This window comes from Cephus cinctus, unplaced genomic scaffold (genome assembly GCF_000341935.2).
Source record: "Cephus cinctus unplaced genomic scaffold, Ccin1 Ccin1_scaffold0160, whole genome shotgun sequence".
Taxonomy (NCBI): Eukaryota; Metazoa; Arthropoda; class Insecta; order Hymenoptera; family Cephidae; genus Cephus; species Cephus cinctus.
This window is the reverse complement of record NW_014332886.1, coordinates 282,224-303,941: the sequence shown is the minus strand read 5'-3', so window position 1 is coordinate 303,941 and position 21,718 is coordinate 282,224. Positions and strand designations below refer to the sequence as shown.

General features: G+C 36.3%; 3 protein-coding genes across 4 annotated transcripts in view; 1 reads left to right on the top strand and 2 right to left on the bottom strand.

The window, feature by feature from the left end:
• Positions 1-446: 446 nt before the first annotated feature.
• LOC107263676 (leucine-rich repeat-containing protein 15-like) lies at positions 447-2,736 on the top strand. Its single transcript, XM_025081025.1, has 2 exons — positions 447-576; positions 1,211-2,736. The coding sequence occupies exon 2, from the start codon at positions 1,498-1,500 to the stop codon at positions 2,569-2,571; it is 1,074 nt and encodes a 357-aa protein (XP_024936793.1). The 5' UTR covers positions 447-576; positions 1,211-1,497; the 3' UTR covers positions 2,572-2,736.
• Positions 2,737-2,923: 187 nt separating this feature from the next.
• LOC107263677 (leucine-rich repeat-containing protein 15-like) lies at positions 2,924-4,730 on the bottom strand. The gene has a single exon (XM_015731150.2). It carries the CDS (start codon positions 4,689-4,691, stop codon positions 3,624-3,626), a length of 1,068 nt encoding a protein of 355 aa, XP_015586636.1. The 5' UTR covers positions 4,692-4,730; the 3' UTR covers positions 2,924-3,623.
• A 1,993-nt stretch (positions 4,731-6,723) lies between these two features.
• LOC107263714 (synapsin) overlaps positions 6,724-21,718 on the bottom strand; it is a 92,833-nt gene continuing 77,838 nt past the window's right edge. For both annotated transcript variants that reach the window (XM_015731205.2, XM_025081125.1), the window contains exons 7-10: positions 20,514-20,719; positions 18,075-18,339; positions 17,687-17,933; positions 6,724-16,420 (exon numbers count right to left, since the gene is read on the bottom strand). In XM_015731205.2, the coding sequence (XP_015586691.1) occupies positions 16,242-16,420; positions 17,687-17,933; positions 18,075-18,339; positions 20,514-20,719 (897 nt within the window). In that variant the 3' untranslated portion in view covers positions 6,724-16,241. The remainder of the gene's footprint in view (positions 16,421-17,686; positions 17,934-18,074; positions 18,340-20,513; positions 20,720-21,718) is intronic.

Below are 21,718 nucleotides of genomic sequence, written 5' to 3'. Positions count from 1 at the left end.
ATTCATTAACAGTATTATTAATCAATTTCGCGTAAAAGCAAACAAAATATTTATAATTTCTAATTACTTTATTTTATATTATTAAATTACCATACCATATCTTCTGCACGATACTTAAATTCGATTGTGTTATCGCATTCTACGAAATACTGTGGTTTTCTTATCTGAAGAATTTCCAATTAAAAACTATTACGTACTTTGACAAAGTTATGTTACTCTACGCGATACCTTATTATTTTCAATGGGTTAACCTTTGATCGATACGTCATTATTGAATTAATCGTTTACGTTGCCAAGCGTCGTTGCCATAGCAACAAAACAAGATGCAGTTCCCTGTAAGAATTTTCTGCTAACTTTAAAACCTACTTTTCTACTATTCTCATATTTCCGTGGCACCGATTACAATTCAATACTGATTGTGGAATATGAGTAAGATTCAAGAAACACCAGAAATTCCATGTCCCTGTAGTGCGTCCAAATTTCAAAGTTCTCTTCAAGAAGCATCTCAGGCATCGGCTCAACGTACAGACGAGATTTACCGAACATGTAATCTCCCTACACGCTTCATGTATCCAAGTAAGTTCCACAATTGTATACGTCCACAATACGTTCAAATACGTTCCACAAATGTATATAGTCCCCTAACATCAAAAAAATCTTTGACCAAAATAAGGTTATGGTACAAAATTCTATACAAATTCAAATATATCTTATTAATTTTTTTTGCAAAAGAAATTTTTACCTTTGTCGTTACATACGAGAATTCTATACTGACCTTTCAGCCTTACAGGGTGGTCATCGTAAAATATAATTCTGAGACCACATACCATCTGTAGCTGATGTGTGTACTTGTTCGTTCAAGGAGAACATACGAATTTACGACCTGTATATCGTCACTACCACGTATGAAGTGTTAGCACTCGCACATTGCATCAAAATGATCGACACTATTCAAAGATCATTAAACTATCATAAACATTAATTTTTAGACCAATAGACAAAGTATAAAACCATTAAAATTCTCTCTATCGATATCCCCATACATAATGCAGTCTCAGAATATTTCTACATTCAACAATCGACAATAACTACATTTCGTCAATAACAAACGAGCGCAACGATCAATGCACCCGACGTCGACTAATCGGACGTGTGCATTTTTCCAATCTAATTATAGTAAGCCAACCCGTTATAAATCACTTATTTTTAGAGCTACGAAACCCTGATATACCTACAGTCCCTTCGCTGTGACTCTACATAGAAATTGAACACGAAAAATGTTCTTATTTTCACGAATCATTCGCAATGACAATAAATGCAATTATCAAGGCTACGAAGCCGAGTATTTATAATTCTTCCAAATACATCCTTCCGATTGAAATCGCATGCAATTTTGTTCCGTGTTACATCGAACACAGCATAGGCATTATGTTTTCACACGGCGGAGGCTGTGCCTATCTCCTGAAGCATATGTTGTAGAAGACGTCAGTTGACTATATGTGGAGTGTACTGGATGCACGCGAGTTCAGTGCATCCACGCTGTGTCTAGCAGTGCGCATCATGTCGGCACTACTATCACTCTACTTCCTACTGTTGTATATTGGCAAAAGTATTTCCGCGGAGGAGGCCGATTGTCGCGTGTACAACAACCTTTACGTGTGTCTCGAGGGCGAGACGCTCCAAAGCGTCGCCTTCGAGGACGTGCACGCCGTCCAGACGATCGAGGACATCGAGTTGCATCTTGAGAATCTTGGCATCACTCACATAAAGGAGAATGCATTTAACGACGTGAGAAATGCCTCGGCACTCTATTTAAGGGACAACAGGATGTCTAAGATATTCCGTCATTATTTTCATACTCTCGATCAGCTGACATATTTGGATCTAAATAACAACAGCATAAGTGATATCGAGGATGGATCCTTCGTACGTCTTGTCAGTCTGGAAACATTGTTGCTGGACAACAACATGCTCTCGAAATTTCGACTTGGTACCTGGAAGGGTTTGACGTATCTTCACGAACTCTACGCGACGAATAACACTCTTGCTTTGAAGAAAAATATGTTCAAGGGACTCAGTCATCTGGAGACCCTAGCACTCGACTCCAATGGTATTTCGGAAATACCGTTGGGCACTTTTAATGGAATTCCTCATATTGATTTACTCTACTTGTCGAGGAACTTGATATCACGTTTGAATCCGGACGTTTTTCGCGGGCTTCGCGAAGTCAACGAACTGGATCTTGGAAGGAATTGCATTGTCAGCGTGTCCAGTGGTGTATTTCGTCACATGAAGACACTCGAATCACTATGGCTCAATGGGAACTTCATCGCTACGTTGGAAGATGACGTCTTCGAGGGATTAGAGGGTCTCTCGAGTCTATTTTTAAATAGCAATGATTTTACTTCCGTTAAGATGTCAGCCTTTGCTAACATGAGAAACGTCACTATCGAACCTGGATTTAAGATCGATGGCTCACCAGTCATTCATTTTGGAAAGATACATGGACTGTATCGTTGCACGAGTTCCGGGTATCAAGAACCGTACGAGTGCGAAAAAGTCACTAAATAATTTTTATGCGTCGCGAATCGGTAGAGATACATACAAATTATTAATTATTGTTACACGCGTGACTCCGGTTTACCTTATAGATATGTGATTCATAAATATTTTTTTTTCACTCTTTTAGACTGGATTTTCAAATCAACAAAAGCATACATACGTAATAAAGAAATTAATATGTCACGTACTTTTACAATTTATTGTAATCTTTAATTTTACCGAAGATTTCAAAGTATAATAAATAGTATAATTTTATAACGCATGCTGTTTATTACACCGTTTATTGCATCATTTATTGCGCCTTACGTATTCATACGTATATTGATTATAATCAAGTAATTATTAATCGTACATACGTACGGACTCTTTAATATTATTTTATTATTCAATTGAGCTGAAACAAGCGGCTTATCTTAAAATTTTTCAAAAACAACTGCAGACAGTCTTACGTACTCGTCTCAATCGTAAACCTTTTATTTATAAAATTTAACTTGATCGTAATGATGCATTCATTTATAATAAAGTTATTTAAGTGTAATATATAATATTAATACAACAATAAAGTTTTATGATCATCGGCTCGGAGTTATCAGCTGCTACTTTCAGCTTGACCATCATTGACAATTCTAAAAATATATGATTTTCAGTATGTAAGTTATAAATAATTTGGACGCGTGTAACACTTCCGCGTTTGCGATCTCATTAGCTTCTGTGACACCCTTGTAAGCTATATTTAACGTAAGACATGTGTGCGAAGTGTAACTAATGTTACGCGAATTCTCGCACTTCTATATTAACTAATAATAGCGCACTATTAAATTAGTCGCATGTACAAATATGTTAAAAAAAAGTTCACCGATTTTCATTTTCAAACAAAGGACAACTATGTAACTGTAATGCTAAGGGATTTAAAAATCACGAAGTTTTACTGTAAAATTCAAGAAGCCATGGCATTCTCAGCGTGCGTCATTATACAAAGATAAAGTTTCATTATATATCGTAGACACTTTATATTATTTCTCAAAGAACCTCAATATTCATATCAAAGAAAAATGTAATAGTTAAAGATCTGAAATTCCGAATTTTCTGATTTTTTCGTTATTGGCATCAGTCAATGTAATGTTTATATGGCAAGTATATGGCTCATTATAATTTTCGAATGCACATGTATATTTCGATATTGAAGTCTTAATAAAATCAGATATGTTCATAATTATCTTATTGTTTATCCTGAAACCTGGTTCGATAGTAGCACTACGCAAATTTCGAAAACAATTGAAGTCCAAAACAGAAATGGGATTATGATGCAGATAAAGTGTTTTCAGTTTCCTAAGTCCTTGAAAAATCTTGGCATCTTCCAAAGTTGATAATTGATTTCCGTTTAGCCACAGATATTCTAATGATTTCAAACCCTGAAATGCACCTTCATGAATCAACCAAATTATATTTTCCGAGAGGTCAAGTTCTTGCAGTTTTCTCAAATTTTGAAAAATATCTTTTCGAAGTTCGCTTATTTTATTTCCATAAAGATCCAAATGCTTAAGATTGTCAAGTCCATTAAAAACACCGTCATACAAATCGAACATATTATTGGATGTCAATTCCAGCAACTCCAAGTCCTGAAGGCCAACGAAACTATTTTCCATTAGAAAAAGTTTATTCGCATTCAGATGAAGTTGGCGTAGTTTCGGTAGACTCTTCGGTATCCCAGGGGATAGTGCAGTCAGTGAATTATCACTCAGATCCAATTCCTCCAAATCCGGTAGAAACGAGAAAGCATTGTCGTCCAATTGCTCAATCAAGTTTCCCATAAGGTTAATATGCTTGACGTGGTTTAATCCACGAAACGTGGCACTTGATAAAGTCACTAATAAATTTTCATTCAGTCGAAGAATCTTGACGGCATCGTTATCAGCAAACGCTCCTGGTGCTATTCCTGTGATGTTCATGGCACTCAGGTCGAGGATGTCATCATTAGTGGTGGCCTTAGTCAGATTTTTTCCATTAAAATATATATGAGCATCATTTTTATTAATGGCACAATAGAGTGTCGAACTGCACAATATAGAAATTAGAAACACGGCGTAAACTATGACTTTATAATTTGTATGCATTGTTCCACTCTGCATATGTTTTTGCAACTGCGACAATTGCGTGGACGTGCATACGCTTTTATACTCCTGTGACCAATCATTATCATGCTGATATATTTAACGTTCTTCGACACGATTTCTCAAAAGGAATCCACAACAGTCCATGCAACATTATGCGTCATGTATCAGGAAAACATGCGAGCTATTGAAGCCGATTATACTCTAATTTAAATAAGTATGCTTTTGGAGTCTGTGAATTTTAATTGCAGTTAAACTTCAGAGTACATATTGGATGCATTGTAATATATAAGTAAATTTGAGTGAAAGACCGATGATAATATTTTTTTTTACAAATTCTCAAAGAATACCCCGTAACGTGTCGCCAGAGGGCGTCTGAAAATATTGTTTTTTGGACAAATGATTATAAAATTATCTAAAAATCTAGGATAGTGACGTCATAGGCATCCAAAATATTTTTAAGGAAGGGGAAACATATTAAACATTATTTTTTCAGTTAGGTTAACAGTGCCATTTTTCGTAAAAAAAAAAAAAAAAACGGCCGAACGGCCTTTTTCTTTGAATATTTGTTACAAAAACTGTTGTATCTAGCTAGTACGGATGAGTATAAGATACGAGTATAAAGTTTGGTACACGAGCTATTAGACGAGTGTACTAACCACACATGTCTTATACTCACTCCTACTAGCTAGATAAAATACTATAAGTGTCTTACGTATGTATATCATTTGAGTAGTTTATCGAAATTTCTACAGCGTTACTGTATATTCATGAATCTAATGTATAATCATGAATCGGTAGCTTGAATCACCTTGTGACCGTCAACCGAAAAATCAGATCACAAAATATGTCAAAAAATTATATCAAATTTTTCTCTAACTACATAATGATCTGATAGTGGAAAGTTTGTATATGAATCTGTACTATATTTATTGTAAAAAATATAATCTTACCAATATCAAAATATATTAGTTGCGGCATACTAATGATATTCTTATAGTATAATAAACTCTATGTTTCAATAAAGTTTACAGTATTTTAACACCGATCGAAAGAAGCAGCTAAAGAAATTAAAATATTTATGAGTTTTCAAAACACGTTATCCCATTTGTATACTATATATTGCACAATTACTAAAAGTTATATCCGATGTTCAATACTTCTTATCTTATCCAAATGATTCTCATTATAAACTGATTTCACTGATTAAATCCACTGTGAAATCGTTGCGACACCAATTAGATGCAATACTGGAGTCAAGTATCAATCAATCAAGAAATACCAACAAAAACATGAACAACCAAAATTAATTCAGAAATTAATAATGATATATAGAAGTAAGATATTCCATATCTACTTTACTACACTTACGCTGCACGTGGTGTCAATCGACTTTATTGAATGGTCCGCTAATAGGGCCAGGTTCAGGATACGTACTTTCGCCACCTTCCATATTTTTTCCTGGTTCATATATAACACATTAAAATCATCCAATTATACCTACAAATTTTTCGTTAATTGTATAAAATTCTTGATGATAATAAAAAAATATTTAAAATAAAAAATTTTCTTTCGCGCAGTATGCTACGTTCATAAAATATCTATATGACAATTTTTCAAATATCTCTGCCTATATTTTCAGGAGTATTCAGAGGTTATCGACAAGACGATAACCAGCTTCCGCATCCATGCTACCGTAGCACCTCCATGGACTACGGCTGGTTCGCACCATCGATTCATACGGTACCTACAACCTTTTATCCTCGTAACACAACCTTCAGCAACGATCTAGCACGAGCAGGAATGTACCGTAACTGTTCCCTTAATACGGAGTTAGATAAATCCTATTTCTAGCCATAAATACTGATTATGACATAAAGACTCATAATACTGTAACCACAATTATCACAATAAAGAATAAAAATCCAGCAGATTGAAAACAACCTACCATTAATATTCCAAATAGTATGCATTCGACACAAGGATGAAGGACCTACCAAAGAAAGTAATTGAACAGTTGGGTATCAAAGGATAAGTAAAACAGACCAAGTTACGCTTACTCGAATATTTATTATTACAGATTATTTTATATAATAATAAGTTAACCATATTTTAACAGATTATCTAAAGGGCACTTCAAGTACACCGTGCCCCATTTCTAACGCGGGTAGAAGGGTTTTTTTCATCATTGTTACAGTAGTTACTGACAGGTAACGTCTTTACGTTGTTTCAATGTTTTTTTTCGTTTAAATTTTCCACACGACACTGACGTACGTGCTTCCTTGCCTACAGATAGATCAGAAAACATTATGCATAGAGATTACCATATTATCGTAACATTATCGTAGTGTTTATCGTTAAATATCATATAATACCTTGCGGTTACAACACCCTAATCATAGTATCCGTAATCGTATTCAATTAACTTAACACATCTATATTATTAGTAGAGCTTATAACTACCACAATGACTAGGAAACATTGAAAATGTTTTGTAATCCATTATGGCGATCGTAATGAGTAACAACTGATTAGCAAATGACTTTCCTTCATCGTCACACCGATACCGAATAGTCATGGGATTGAAGGAACGTTCGTCGATCGAATAGCTGGACAAACATTTCATATATTTATAGTAAGACGAGCAAAGGACTCGTCAGGTTAAAAAGGAATGTACACCTCAAGGAAAGGTAAGCTTGTCAAGCCAAAGAAAAAATAAGGGCCGGAGCGCATCATGAGATACTTCAATGTCGGAAGACCAGAATGGAGAATCTGATATGAATCATCCGTTTGAAGAATATTCAAATGACATCTCGCATTCTTTGCGCAGTCATCGCGACGACTCGGGCACCTGTGATTTACTTCAGAAAGATGGCTGCTACCTACCGTGTGGTTAACCCTTCCGATCTATCCCCATTGTCCTTACTCATCCCTTGTCTTCTCGGACAAATAGTCGCAGAGTTCCAAGCGCTCGAATTTGGCCAAACATTTTTCCCACCGTTACTTCCGGCTCTCGGCGTCATTTTCGCTTCGCCTTAGAAAGTAAGAATCACGAGACAATGGATTCCGGTGCTGGTTAACTAGAAATGTTTAGGGTTGCAAGCCCTGGCCAATTTGAACTCTGCCTCTAGGTACGATCGAACGTTACGTCCTGATTACCCAAGAAACCCCTTGTTTTTTCTCCGTACTGATATTCCGACGTGCGCGCGCACGTCCCAAGGATACATGACGTTGACGCGCGCGCATGCGCACAACGAACAACAGTATAACGGATCTATCATTGTACTACGCCCACTCACGTTCCACTACTTGTCTTTTACACGCTTACATCCTAATTTTAGAGTTTTTCCAAACTCGGATAATTCTTAATAATAACGATGACAGATAGAACTCGCATTTTATGTATGATTTAATCTTCATTGGTTGGTTGTTTGCTTTGGTGTGGTATACACTTATGAGATAAATAATCGCATTCTTTGTGCAAACTAGTACTAAGCACGACCACGACACGGGCGCTGCATATGAATACACATAACACACATGTATCTCATTCCGAGCTTTTACCTAATTTCTTATATATTTTTTTTCCTCTAATCCAATTCTCAGCTACGCGCAGTACCCGCGCCGTAGATTCGTTGTTATCTCAATCGCTACTACGATATACTTAAAGTATTCTTAAACACGTCTAATTTATTTATTCCATAGTTTTAAAGTCATCCGGTTAGCATGTCTAGCTGCTCAACGCTTAAGCTAAGAATGAGTATTTATTAGGCTCGCCGTAAGGGATCGGTTCTGAGGTGGAACCGAACTCCCTTTACTCTTATTCATCAGCTATAAGGGAAAACTGATCTGGTTTGAATAGCGTTCCCCTAATGGTATCCATCGGCAAGACGCAACTCGTTACGCTGGAGTTACGCATGCTGTTCGGTTTGTTCTCGTAACGAGTCACGTCTCGCGATTGGTTACGTTTATAAAGTATCGGCGATCCTCCGACGCCTGGAACGATAATTCTGTTCGCGTGATTTACCGGGGAAAAACGAATTCACGCGTTATCATTTTCTTTCTTAACGATTTTTACTTCCTTTTTTTTTCTTCACTCTGGCTTCTGGTCTCCGTCTCACAAATTTTAATGCTATATTGTCATACAATTAAATTACGACGACTTGTAATCGTTACGTAGAGGCAAATAGCGCGAACATACGTACGTCAGGACGTGACGTTGGTATTTTCGCACTCGTTGCGATTATCTTCGTACTTTTTTTTTTTTTTTTTTTTTTTTTTCGAAAAATGTGACAAAAATGTATCTCGAAATTTTCTGATATCTTTGTTGGTAATTTTTTTTTTTCTTTTGTTTTCGCTCATTCACGATTTCTTTACTTTCGTTAAGAACATCATTAACGTATACACGGCTCTTATTAAATCCACATCGATGTAATCACACTTAATAATTATGTCATCCGCCCGAAACGCTAAAATAAAAAATACGACAGAGTAACTCAAGTATCTATCTCTAGGTAGCTTATTGGGTAGAGTTTTGACTTAAGATTAAACTTAACCTCAAAGATTTTTATATTTTTCATCAGTTATCCCGTCCCCTTGCCACGGACGAAATTGGATCTATCTCGGCAAATTGTATGATCAGCTATTATGCACCGCAACTAATGACTACGTAATTACCTTACGTCTAGATTTTACTTAGACCATAAACTCCCATTAGTTATTTAAGTTTTGTTCTTTTTCATTTTTTTTTTCTTTCCATCGGCGCGATAGGCTGACTAGATGTAGGTAAATAGGTAATAACATCGACACATATCGTGATAATAGTACGCATAGTATCGCATAATTTATCTTTATCATTTATGTTGGGTATCATATATGTGGCTAGCACGCATTGAAATCAAGGAGGTAACGTACGGTACTCGACGCGATTCACGCGTCTACACGCCTACTGTTACTATGTTTTTTATTTTTTATTTAGCATTTATTTAGTTAGAGTATTTATTTAGAGACACATACAGAGAGTATTTATGATGGAGCAATCGATTACGTACGGGGTCGAGTTACACGTTCAATATTTCATTTATAAAGGACCTACCATTGAATTCGAACTGCTGTTGTTATAAGACTCGTAGTGGGACATCCATGTCTTTTTTTTTCAACTATTTTTCTACATCTTCGTTAAAAATCTTTTGGCTTCATTCAATCATTCGATCTTGTTTCAGGAGTCATTTTGACGATTTACAACTAACGAGTATAGCGGTTGATAATATTTTTTTTTGAACGATCGAAATTACGTTATCGAAATTCGCAAATGATCTACATTAAATTTGTCACCTTATTTAAATCACTTTTTTTTGAGCTAGACGTACCGACGTTCCATGTTGATTGAATGTAAAATCGATGCAAAAAAAAGAACATGCCTTAGGAGTAAAAAAAAGGGATTGCGATTGGAATAATTTTCTATCACGGTCAAATAATATATTCGTACTTATGGACGAAATACGAGTCGATTGGTAAAGCTCGGCAGTAATCGAATCGCGGCGTACGTAAGACGATGCCCCAAAGCACGAATAGAGCTGAGAATATTACAACAGTTCACATTTATTTCTTACTCTATTATGCATCGAATGCGTAAGTAATACCGTGTGACTCGCCTGCGATCGTAACACCATCGTAGGTTTGTCGAATGAAACATTCTAAGCGGATAAATATTGTAAAGAAAAGTATCGAGCACGAGTACGAAATACTCGTGTGAGTGTTTGACATACCTTTAGAGTTTTTGAATATTTTCTCTTTAACAGCTGCAATGCTAAATAGAACTTGGTAGCAAAGCTCATTGAAATCGTGTCGCGTAATTCGGATTAAAATGAAAAACATTTACCACCGTACATTATCCCGTAATGTCAGATTATCGTTTCAGCTAATGCCTTATTTACGTAAGGTGAATATGGAACTAATGGTAACGTTATATATAAGGTAGTACGTGCGATTCAGGGAATCATCAACCGCTTGTCTTCGATGAAGGCGCGAAGAAGAAGAACACAGTGTCAATGTTGTCTCACATGTTCGCGCGATTAACGACGACAGCGCCGCGACGAGTAGAAAAAGCATTAGTGAATAATTTACACGATATTCGGAACGCTACTGTATTCGATATTGCTAAACTATTATACTATATGTTTAACCGGGGATTTCAGACAAGGAATTGGGACTTAATATTACGTCATAAACAAGAAAAGGGGAAGTAACAACAGTGGCTTACACCATCACACGAATGTTAAAAACATAACATTAACCGTTACGTGTCAACAAGTACGATTAAGCAACAAAACGTCTAGCAACATTGTGGTATCTCGTCATTGCGCAATATCGCGCGATCCTTTTGATTTCGTTTATCATTTTTTCTTTTACTCTAAAGATAAGCCCGAAGCGAGCCGCTTTCCTCTTCTGCGATTATCAGTTTCTTTTCTGTTTGTCCTATCTTCCTATCATAGACTAATGTCGATATCGCGTAAGGCAAATAAAATCTTATACCACGAGGAAGACCAGCCCATACTAAAAGTGCTTGTGCTCGAAGGTGCACTTTTCAATTAAAATAATATAAAAAATATTTATCGGATACGATTGGCCTATTCGATTGAAGATCCCAGATCATTATGTTCCTCTGTGTATCTGCATAACTTCGCATACAACCAATACACGGGAGCACTGTATCCCCCTTTTTTGTTAGATTCATACGCATAGTATACATAACATTTTCTGACCCTATCTTTAGCTTAGCTTTCTTCTTATTTATGTTTGTGGAATTTTTAGGTTTAACAGACAAGTTAAGATTTTTCAACAAGGCGATAAGATGTAAAAACCCTTCCCACGGTAGTCAATGCAATAGGAAGACTCGACACGATAGTGCAGAAAGGTACGGGTCCCGCAATGCTCTCGATCGTGACTGATGGTCGTTGATCGAGAGTGCCCGAATGTCTCCGAGGAAGAACGAAGTTTCAAAGGATCGCGCGACACAGCTTTCTGTCCATTTTTTGTTTCGTTCTTTATGTGTCAATGCTTATGCGAGCGAGCCCGAAGAGTCGCGTTGCTTTCATTACAGCTTTGAAAGTGCATCCTAAAGCTAGTCGCTCTAACCAGTCGAAGTCACTGTCATCGATTCGTCCAGTTTCTGTATTTTTTTTGGCCCTTCGAACCATCTATTTACTCGCGCGAACCGTTTGTTTCTATTTCCTATCTTACCTAGTGCCCCAAGAAGCACCCCTGAGATTTTTCTTAACATTAACCGCACTTGCGTGTTCGCTCATTATTGTTCACGCATTCTGGCTCCGTTGCCATAGGTCTTCTGTAATATCTGTTTTTCTCTCTTGAATCCGTATATCGCGATAACAACGTCGGATGAACTTAAGAGATATTATTGTTCCGTTTTAAATTTTGCAAATATTGTTTTTTCACCATATTAAAAATTGTCTTAAACGAATATAACGTGGATATTTAGACAAGATAACCGCGATAAGAGATTCGCAGCTTTTTGTTGATGCAGAATTCGCAATAGTCTGAATTCAGAGAACAAGTTGACAGTTTGTAGTTCGTTACTAACACCTTGTCACTCGCGTTTGAATTTTTAGTAAACATGGATAAGTATCAATGCGACTGTAATGTTTAATTTTCTTGAATATACAATTGATCGATTATTCGCCAGATTTTTAATAATACTGTTCGATTTGAAGCATATAACGTTCAATGCACAAGGCTTATCTTACTTTATTTTTATGGAATCTGATTCGATCACGATTTACTAGAGCACCTCAAGTGTCTAAGGTATACAACTTGAACGTTTTAATTGTATATAGTAATATTATATTGTTTATCACTAACTCAAGGAGAAAATGTATTTTTCATGTGTATATATGCATATATATAATGCGTAAATGAAAAAGATTGCACGTGAATATGTTTACAAGTGTCACGTTTATACGCAAATTTACGTTGATTAGTTGTGAATTAATACCGATACGAAAAGTATAATACATTCAATTAATTAGTTACGCGAATACAAAAGACCCTTTTGCATTTTTCTATTTCACGAATTCTTGTTGTATCAATTTCGGACGGTTGTCGTCTACTGGAAGCAGACATATAAATTTCCAAATTTATCAAAACTCACATTTTTATTAATGAACTGACTCGAGGATAATCGCGTAAAGCCGTAAAACTTTATTCACATGAAAATTGAAGCAATCACCCTTTGTGCACGAGGGTAAATATCGAAATTTATTACGTATCCTTCACTCCCTACTGGGTGCATAAAAAATGGTCAAAAGTTATAACATAGGACACTTGGAAGTTTCAAGGCACCTCAAAAAGCAAAATTTATATATATTATATTTTATCTTTAAATAATATCTCAATCGAACCTGTATATCATCCGACACTCGTTTTACGCGGAAGTAAAAGATTTTCGTGAATCTTCGAATACAATCACTTTACACGCGTGTTAATATCATTCCAGAGAATATCAGTTAGAATAACGCAATCGAAAAAAAAATTCATCGATATTCACTTTTTTAATTAACAACTTCGATAGTCCTGTTATTACGTTAGTTGAATTCAACAAAGATCTTTACTCGATAAAGTCAATAGATATAATGATCAACTATACGCATGCGTATATACTGTGTTAATGTCATAAACTGCCAATGTACAGCAAGGTTCCCAAGCAGCAGTCCTTCAACGTAACCTTATGTACTCCATGATTACCAAGGACTACACGTATTCAACAAGGTTCTTTGGATAGTAGTCCTTACGGGCAACATTGGTATATATGCACTTGTTATGCGGTGGCGCTATAGCTTCGTTCAAATAATCTCAATATGTGTTATGTGGTATAATACATGTTGATCTATCGATCATTCTACAAGAATTAATTAGCATTCTAATATCATTAATACTTATACATGAGATTGCTTAGCTGTGCAATGTAGCTTTACATCTTTACTCTCAATATTGAAAATATTGAATCTAACGCAAAGAGACATTGCGTACAATATGCTCTTAAATAAATGTTATTCGCTTCTTAGTACTTGCGCAATCGAATGATAATTTCGAAGATGAAAAATTACACGTAAGATAGTCTTCTTGTTGATTCTTAATTTGTTTTAAAAAATCTCTCTAATTTGATCACCATTGTAATCGCGATATACATCTCCAACTTTACAACAATCCGGATCCATCAACTTCCGATCGTCAAGCCCTTAAACTCTATCGTAATTTTTTGAAATTTCATTGGATGATCATAGTAATATCCGCTTTTTATATGTCACTATGCCACTCGTATAACGTTATAATTTTATAAACGAGCACAAAACTGACAATGAAAGAAAAAACCAACTTACGTTGGTTGTCCTACTTAATGCGTGAATATATTTGCAGATTATCGGAAACGTAATCACACCCGTTATAATCATTCTCATCGGTCTCATTTTTAACCTTGAAAAGATATTTCGTTTTTGTATACGTACATTCGTACATTTGTTTTGTATATTCAATCTTCTAGTGATAACTCTCGCACATTTCATAAACGTCCAAATATTGTTGTCGAATGTATGCACCGAACGAAGTTCATCACTATTTTGTCTTTTATCTTTAACAACATTAATTAATGATTTGGATGTTCTTTTTATGCAATTGTATCGTCCCGAATAAGTGCATGATTTATATGAGTGAACAAATCGTATTTTTCAAAGTAGATAATGATGTTTTTGCGCGTACCGAGATCAGCCGGGTCATCCTGTGCAGCAATTTCGATGACCCGCTGTCAGTGAAATTTGCAAGTAATTATTCAACTCAGGTATGTGCGAAATTTTCTGTCATATAATTGTAATGATTAGCGATAATATAGATTATCTAATATATGCTGCGAATGCTGCCACGACTGAAACTTCACTCTTTTGATCTTACTATTGATTGCCCGATGTGTATCTATACGTATTTATAGCTTAAACAATTAACAAATTTTCACTCTCATATTTTAATTCAGTCATCGTGTGACCTGTCAACTCTGAGATGTTCATCTTCAACCTTTCGCTCCATAATATCTTAAAAACTACTTGTGCGCTTAAAATACGGGCGTCGTTCATCTGGCAGCAACGGATATATCAGTTCCATTAGAAAGATCAACTTTTTTTTTAAGGTCGCCTATTAGGTATTAAATTGTAATAATGATAATAAAGATGCTCAACTGTGGAAAGTATTCTATCAGTTGCGTTTACTTTCTTTCAATAGTTCCCTAAATTACTTTCTGTTTTAATTTTGTTTATCAGTGATTATTTTTTAGGAGATGTTGAATGTGTAATCAAGATTGCTATCGGTGTTTTCATTATTTGATCATTCAGTGTTTATGAAACACTTCTGTCATATAAAAGTTATTATGGAAAATTGCCATTGATATAACCAGCAGTGAGGAAATTTGTGTTCATAATTCATAGATTTCATTTTTCAGAAAAATATGCTAAGCAAAGTAAAAGGCATTATTGTGCTTTTTAATTACAAGAAATATTATTAGATCCAACGTAACGGAAATCCAAGGAAAATTAACCTCTTGCATTCTCAACAATATTTAACTATGTGATTAATTATGATTAGAGTTCCAATAATTGTATTAAACTTGAAAGAAACTTTAGTGCCAGAAAATGGAGAAAGAGACATTGAGTAATTGGACACTTCATATCCGCTCCAAACTGTGATTAATTCCATGATGATACTCCACGATAACTTTGAATATTAAGATAAATGCACGAGAGTCAAAATAGAAGGTCAAAGGTTAAGTGGAAAATACATTTCTAAGAAAACCTTAAGTACATTAGCTTTGTATTAACTTCGTTTCTTCTAATAAAATTGAATATAGCAATCGTATGAATCATAATAATTCAATTACTTGTTTAACCTATTAATACATAACATATATTAAAAATTAATAAATTATCTTTCTGCAAACAATATTCGTCTTTGGAGACAACTATCCGTATTTTAATAGCAAAATGATTACATATATCAAACAATTGCTATTATATTTATTCTCATGATTTTCACTCCGTAATGGCCATTTAATCGTATCACAAAGACACAGTCGCTAATAAATGTTTCCACGATTAACTCGCTCTGACATTTGACACTGTTATAAAACAATTTCTGTATATTGACATGGATTTCACATCCGAATCGCTATAAACACCCAACGTATTGTCGCTCATAAAAGCACTGATAAAATCGCATCTGCCGATAATCTGCAAATACATATACACGATTGCGTGTTGCATGAAAGCTAAAGCGTTTTCGTAGGACCAAATGACAAGTGTCTTAATTGCTTCCGTCATCAAGGCAATTGCGCGAAACGGTTCGAGAAATAATGATACGAGATTTCATACTTTATCGCCAACCAATTCGCAATAGTAACTCGACCCGCCTCGCGTCTTTGAACAACAATATAGTTATTGTCAACAAGACGTTCGTTCGTCCGAACAATCGTAAAGTCTTGCGGACAATACGGTACCATCCTTCATTGTCATCTTACATGTCACCGAAAATACCGGCGAAAGTCTTTCGAAGATTCTTCATAGTGTCTTCGGTATCTTCACCTTGACTCTGCGATTGGCTACCCTGACGATGGAAGGGAACTCTTGGAATAGATGGTTCTTCCTGACGTCTGCTAACTGACGTGGCACTGCTGACGGTACTGGATTGTGAAGCTAAAAACACAAGTACACATAAAAATAAATAAGGAATTAAGTATACGTAAAATTAGATATTTATTCGTGATAGATTAAAAAATTCTTTAAGATCATCGATAAGCAAATTTATAATGACATGCGAACGGTGATTCGTTCAGAATATTACTGGAATGGTAAATAATTAATTATATGGACGTCAATATCGGGTATATCAGTCGTAAACGATTAATCCGTAAGAGACTGGATTCTCGAAACTACCTATTTACCGATTCATATCGCACTTATTAAATTACAACGACGTTAACATAGTGCGCAATTTCAGCAAAAAAAAATACCACTATTCGCCTATCCCTGTGTAAACAACATACCTGTCGGACCATCTTGTAAGAGCTTATCGTACTATTTGCCACCCAGAAGTAGCAGAAAGCTACGCAATTATAGGTATCCCGGACACGCCCAGCCTTAGGAAACTTGTCCCCATAGAGAAGTAGCCAGCAGCAAAGTACAGACGCCCCCTCGGCTAAAACCCGTTATTATCGAAGCTAACAGTCGAGTCTATGGCATACTACGATTATCAGTGCATCCAATCACAGCCGTTCAACGTATGATAGAATTTCGATCACTTCTACGAAATCGTGGGGCTTTCGGTTCCCGTTAAAAATTACCTCAATATGTATCGATACGACTTACGCTTACGGTGAGCATCTTTCTTCTAGTCGATATAATACAAATGATATACTATAGTCATAAATTCAAATAAACGTATGACGTAGATGACTTGACAACAACAGTAAATGATCGATACGGACTATACCAACTTTCCTGAATATATAATATACCGTCGGAGCTTTGTCTCTGGGCAACCTCTAATTAACATGACTAATGATAAGGACACAACATGTCAAGGATAAACAGTGCCGTTGGGAATGGAATTAACATAGATAGACCGTGTGATGAGCCAGTTCCATGAGGTACCTACCAAGACCAGATACGTTGTTCTCGACTAGTATCACTACGTCATCATAAAGCGTAGATTAGGCGGAAACTCTAGCGCACTCTAGGGTACACAGAGAGTACTGATACGTTACCAGAGCCCCTGTATGTACCAAATCTAAATCCTCTTAAAACACCATGAACATTAACGCCCGCGATAAAGTAGAGGCGTTAAGTCTTCGTGTCACATATCAGGATGGAAGTAACGAGGTCTTTAAATAGTTAAACCCTTCGAGCCTAGAGGAGCACGCGGGTCTTCGGTCAAGGAGCTCAAAGGACTAAACGACGCACCTTGAGAGTCGCGGCGTTGCAACTGATGATGACTATCGGAGGAAGTGACGTCACCCGCAAGGGCAGTTGTCGAGCCCATGGAGCCTAAGCTACCCATGCTTGTCATGGATCCCATGCTACCATGGGATCCCAATGGTGCTGGTACTGCTGGTGGACGATCTTCTACTGGGCTGCTAGCTTGACTGGAGCCGGACATTGATCCTCTTGAGGCTGTCTTGGTTAGGACGCTGGGTGGTCGACAGCAGGCCTGAAAAATCAGAGATTTATCATGCATGTCCTGAGGTAAGTATCAGAGGAAGAAGTACAATGGTCAGGAGTGGGTCCATACATTGTATATATTGTTGATATATATAGTATATATATGCGTACAGTTCGTGTACTTATTTACCTGCATCTTTGCGGTAACCAGATCAGCAATGTGACGACGGTCTTCCTCTTGAGAATCGCCCATTAATGATAACGCACTATCATTCACTTCTATGATGTACTCTCGACCATCTTTGCCGACTAGTAGCTCAATGGCGCAGATATCCAATCCGCCGAATAATAAAGCCACTTGGTCGACCCAAGAGCGATGTCTTTCTGTAACCGCAAGCTGTTCCAGCATAGCTGATCCTGTGTTCGATTTCCAATTTCCACTGATACTCTTACGCCTGGGCATATAAAATGATTGTACTATTAATAAAAAGTGCTTCAGTCGACTACACTTGTTTACTGAAAAATTCTATATCTATTGTTATAATGTCGTCATATATCTTATTAATAGCTGTTTCCGTGACGCAATTTCTCTACGTGAAAAAAAAAACAGTTCATCCGTATCAACCGAACGCGAGTATGACTCATGGATATGGTCCAGTACGCGTACATAATTATATGAAATTTCTTTAATTATAGCGATCTAGACAACGACCGAAAATTAAACCAACATCTGGTCCATTTCGTAAGGCTAATAGCTGCCTGCCGACCCTTTTGGTTTCACCAACAAGTGATTTGAGTCTGCCGCTGTAAGCGCGGTAACGAAGCCTTCGTCGTTAGATTAAAACTCTGCTCCAATTATTTACACGCTCCGAATTTCTGAACTTGACGTAACCCAAAATTTATGTGAATAGCTCCGCCTGCAGCTGGCCCGGTAAGAGCTAGCTGACTGGCTAGCTGGCTGACTGGCTGACTAGTTGGTTCCGCTTTGGTCCATATAAACGGAAAGCGCAGCATCCCACGTTATGACCGGTATTATCAATGTCGGCGAATTTTTTTCGTATGTATCTCTGTCAGTGCCCATTACGACTATTCGCACTATGCTGATTTTCATAGTAGAAGCCACTTGAGCATCATCGAGCACCATTATGGTAATAGACACTCGTAAGCTAAATTAATCCACGTTTGGTCCAGTATTGACCAATTTTTAAATCACGATTACGGAATGGTAACGAATTTTGAAATAGTATAGAGCTCTTGACAGTGAACGTACATTTTGATACATATTTCAAATTTACCCATTATCGATACTTGATTCATAATTTTCACGAGGAAATTGCTGGTTAATTCTTTTTCAATATTCATAGGCATGACAATTCATGGAACTAAACGTCATGGAATTAAAGGGTGCGAGTATTGTGGAGCAGTCAGCCATCAAATGACGTAACTACTACATATATTGGAAGTGCCTGTAATTTGCCTACTACGGTACCTCGCTGTCAATTCATAGTGAAGTACTACTAAATTGCAGTTCAACAAGCACTATTACCTTTCATAATTTCAATTGAAATCACACATCTCGAGTAATAGTTGGAAACTATTGGGTAACAGTGCTGCTACGCTCTACTTGTTTACAGCTATGACGAATAAGACTACTACGTATTCTTGCTTCAAAGTTTCAGCAACAAGGAGCTATTAAATCAACAATAACGACATTACGCTCAACAATAACGAGAATCTCCATAGTGAAACTTCACTATTTCACGATATAGCTATATAGTTAATATTGTCAAGGTGAAGATTAGTTTCATGTTCGAAATACATATATGGACCTTTCGTCCAATATGTTATACGTGCTACGATTTGTCAATATCTAGATTCATCGATAAAGTTTGTTATATCAATCATCAACTTTAGACATGATTCCTAAATCACAGTTTGTCAAACTTCAAACGCACCGACGGTCGAAGCATAGTAAGAAATTCGAAGTGTCTGGATCGAGTTCATTTTTCATCCATCTCGACGACTTCGCGCTATTCAGATACGGTAGTACTTTAATGTATCTATTTTGAACGTCCAAAGTTAACGAATCAAACTGGCTTCAATGGCACGAAAATATCGTCGACGAAATGATACGAGGACGACGACATCCTTGACACGCTCCTTCGCCGAATGACAGAGCATTTGTCAAACTGATTGAACGGCATACCACTTTCTGTTTTGCGCGATGCCAACGCTACTGCTCTTAGTGAAATCATTTTTCACGCTTTCGTACGTGAAAACCTTCCACGTCTTTCCATAATGGAAAGTGTGGACGATTATTTTTCCAGGACGTCACGGCGATCTTAAAAACCCGTTGCCCGTTAAGTTATATCACGGTTTTAGGCACGAAGCAACTATTTGTTAGCTGACTGGAAAATTTTTCCTATCGATGCTGCGTCATAGTCATTCGATTATTTAGTAAAATTTAAATTATTACATACGGATGCATCTACTTCGTAAAAGGTTGAATTTTAATCGTAACCCTGTAAGCGTAATTGCTCTAGTAAAATTTTTATGAATCGGTTCTTTTATCTTGAATTATTAACTTATAAATTTATTAATGCCATTTACGTTCAATTAATGTACTCACATAAAGGCCTTGTAATTATTTCCAATCTTCTGAACGTGGACGTCGTATTTTGTGTCCACGTATGGCTCTGCAGTGCAATAAGTGTTTGCCAGGGCAGCTAACGAAGCAAGATCCAAAAATTCATGATTGGTTTCGGCACGAGCTTTTCCAACGCCGCTGTGAGCATGTCCTAATTTCACTACCACTGGATAACGCGATGCACTCACCTGAAATGTAAAATGAATATTTCGTTACAAATTGCACATTTCATAATGATATAAAACTGTGCAATAAAATGATCACGTGATACTTTCATATTTTTTGAGTGACAACGTCATAAAACTTACCATGGCACAATCAGGCAAATTTTTTATAATTATAATTAGTTTCGGTTCACCATGTTACACGTCAACCCTAATAATATTATGTTCAGCTTAGAAGAAAACGTCAACACACAATGATACTTTACTATAGGCACGCGATTTAACGATTTGTTACTATGGTCAAGCCTCCTATGAAATATTAATCTGATAAAAGTCGCGTTTCGTGGTTTCTTTTCGTTAATAGTAACGAACATAAAAAAAGCAGCGTTATCATAAAAATCACAGTGAAATCAAAAAAGCTCATATTCACGTCATAAAAAATCAAGATTCATATATGTATACCCAGTATAAAAATCATATTGTAAAGTTATACAACCAAAATTTCGTTGAATAGCATATATTTCCCTAAGTGCGATTGCATTTTCTAACTTTAACCCTTTAATGCAGACGTGACTTTATCATTCCGAAAAAAAAAAAAAAAAAAAAAAAAAAAAAAAAAAAAAAAAAAAAAAAAAAAAAAAAAAAAAAAAAAACGAAAAGAAAAAGAATAAACTAACCGAGATTGCCGAGCGCGAAATTTCTCTCAAGTATTTCACGTCGCAGTATACGACGTGCAATTTCCATCCGAGATCCGTCCTCCACGAAGAAAATAAAAAAGTAAAACAGTATAAGCATCCATACTTAAAAATTTCATCCAGCGCAAAGTCATCCCACTGGATAACGCTCGACACCGTATCAGTACGCTTGTAATAATTAGATATCCGCAAAATGATTTAGCAACTTAGCATGCACGAGAGGTCGCAGCCATCGGAGAGACTTATGTAAAGCAGCTCTCGTTACAAACGAGAGAAATTAATTAGTGCAGGAAACCCGTAAATAAATGGAGCGACACGTCGCCGCAGG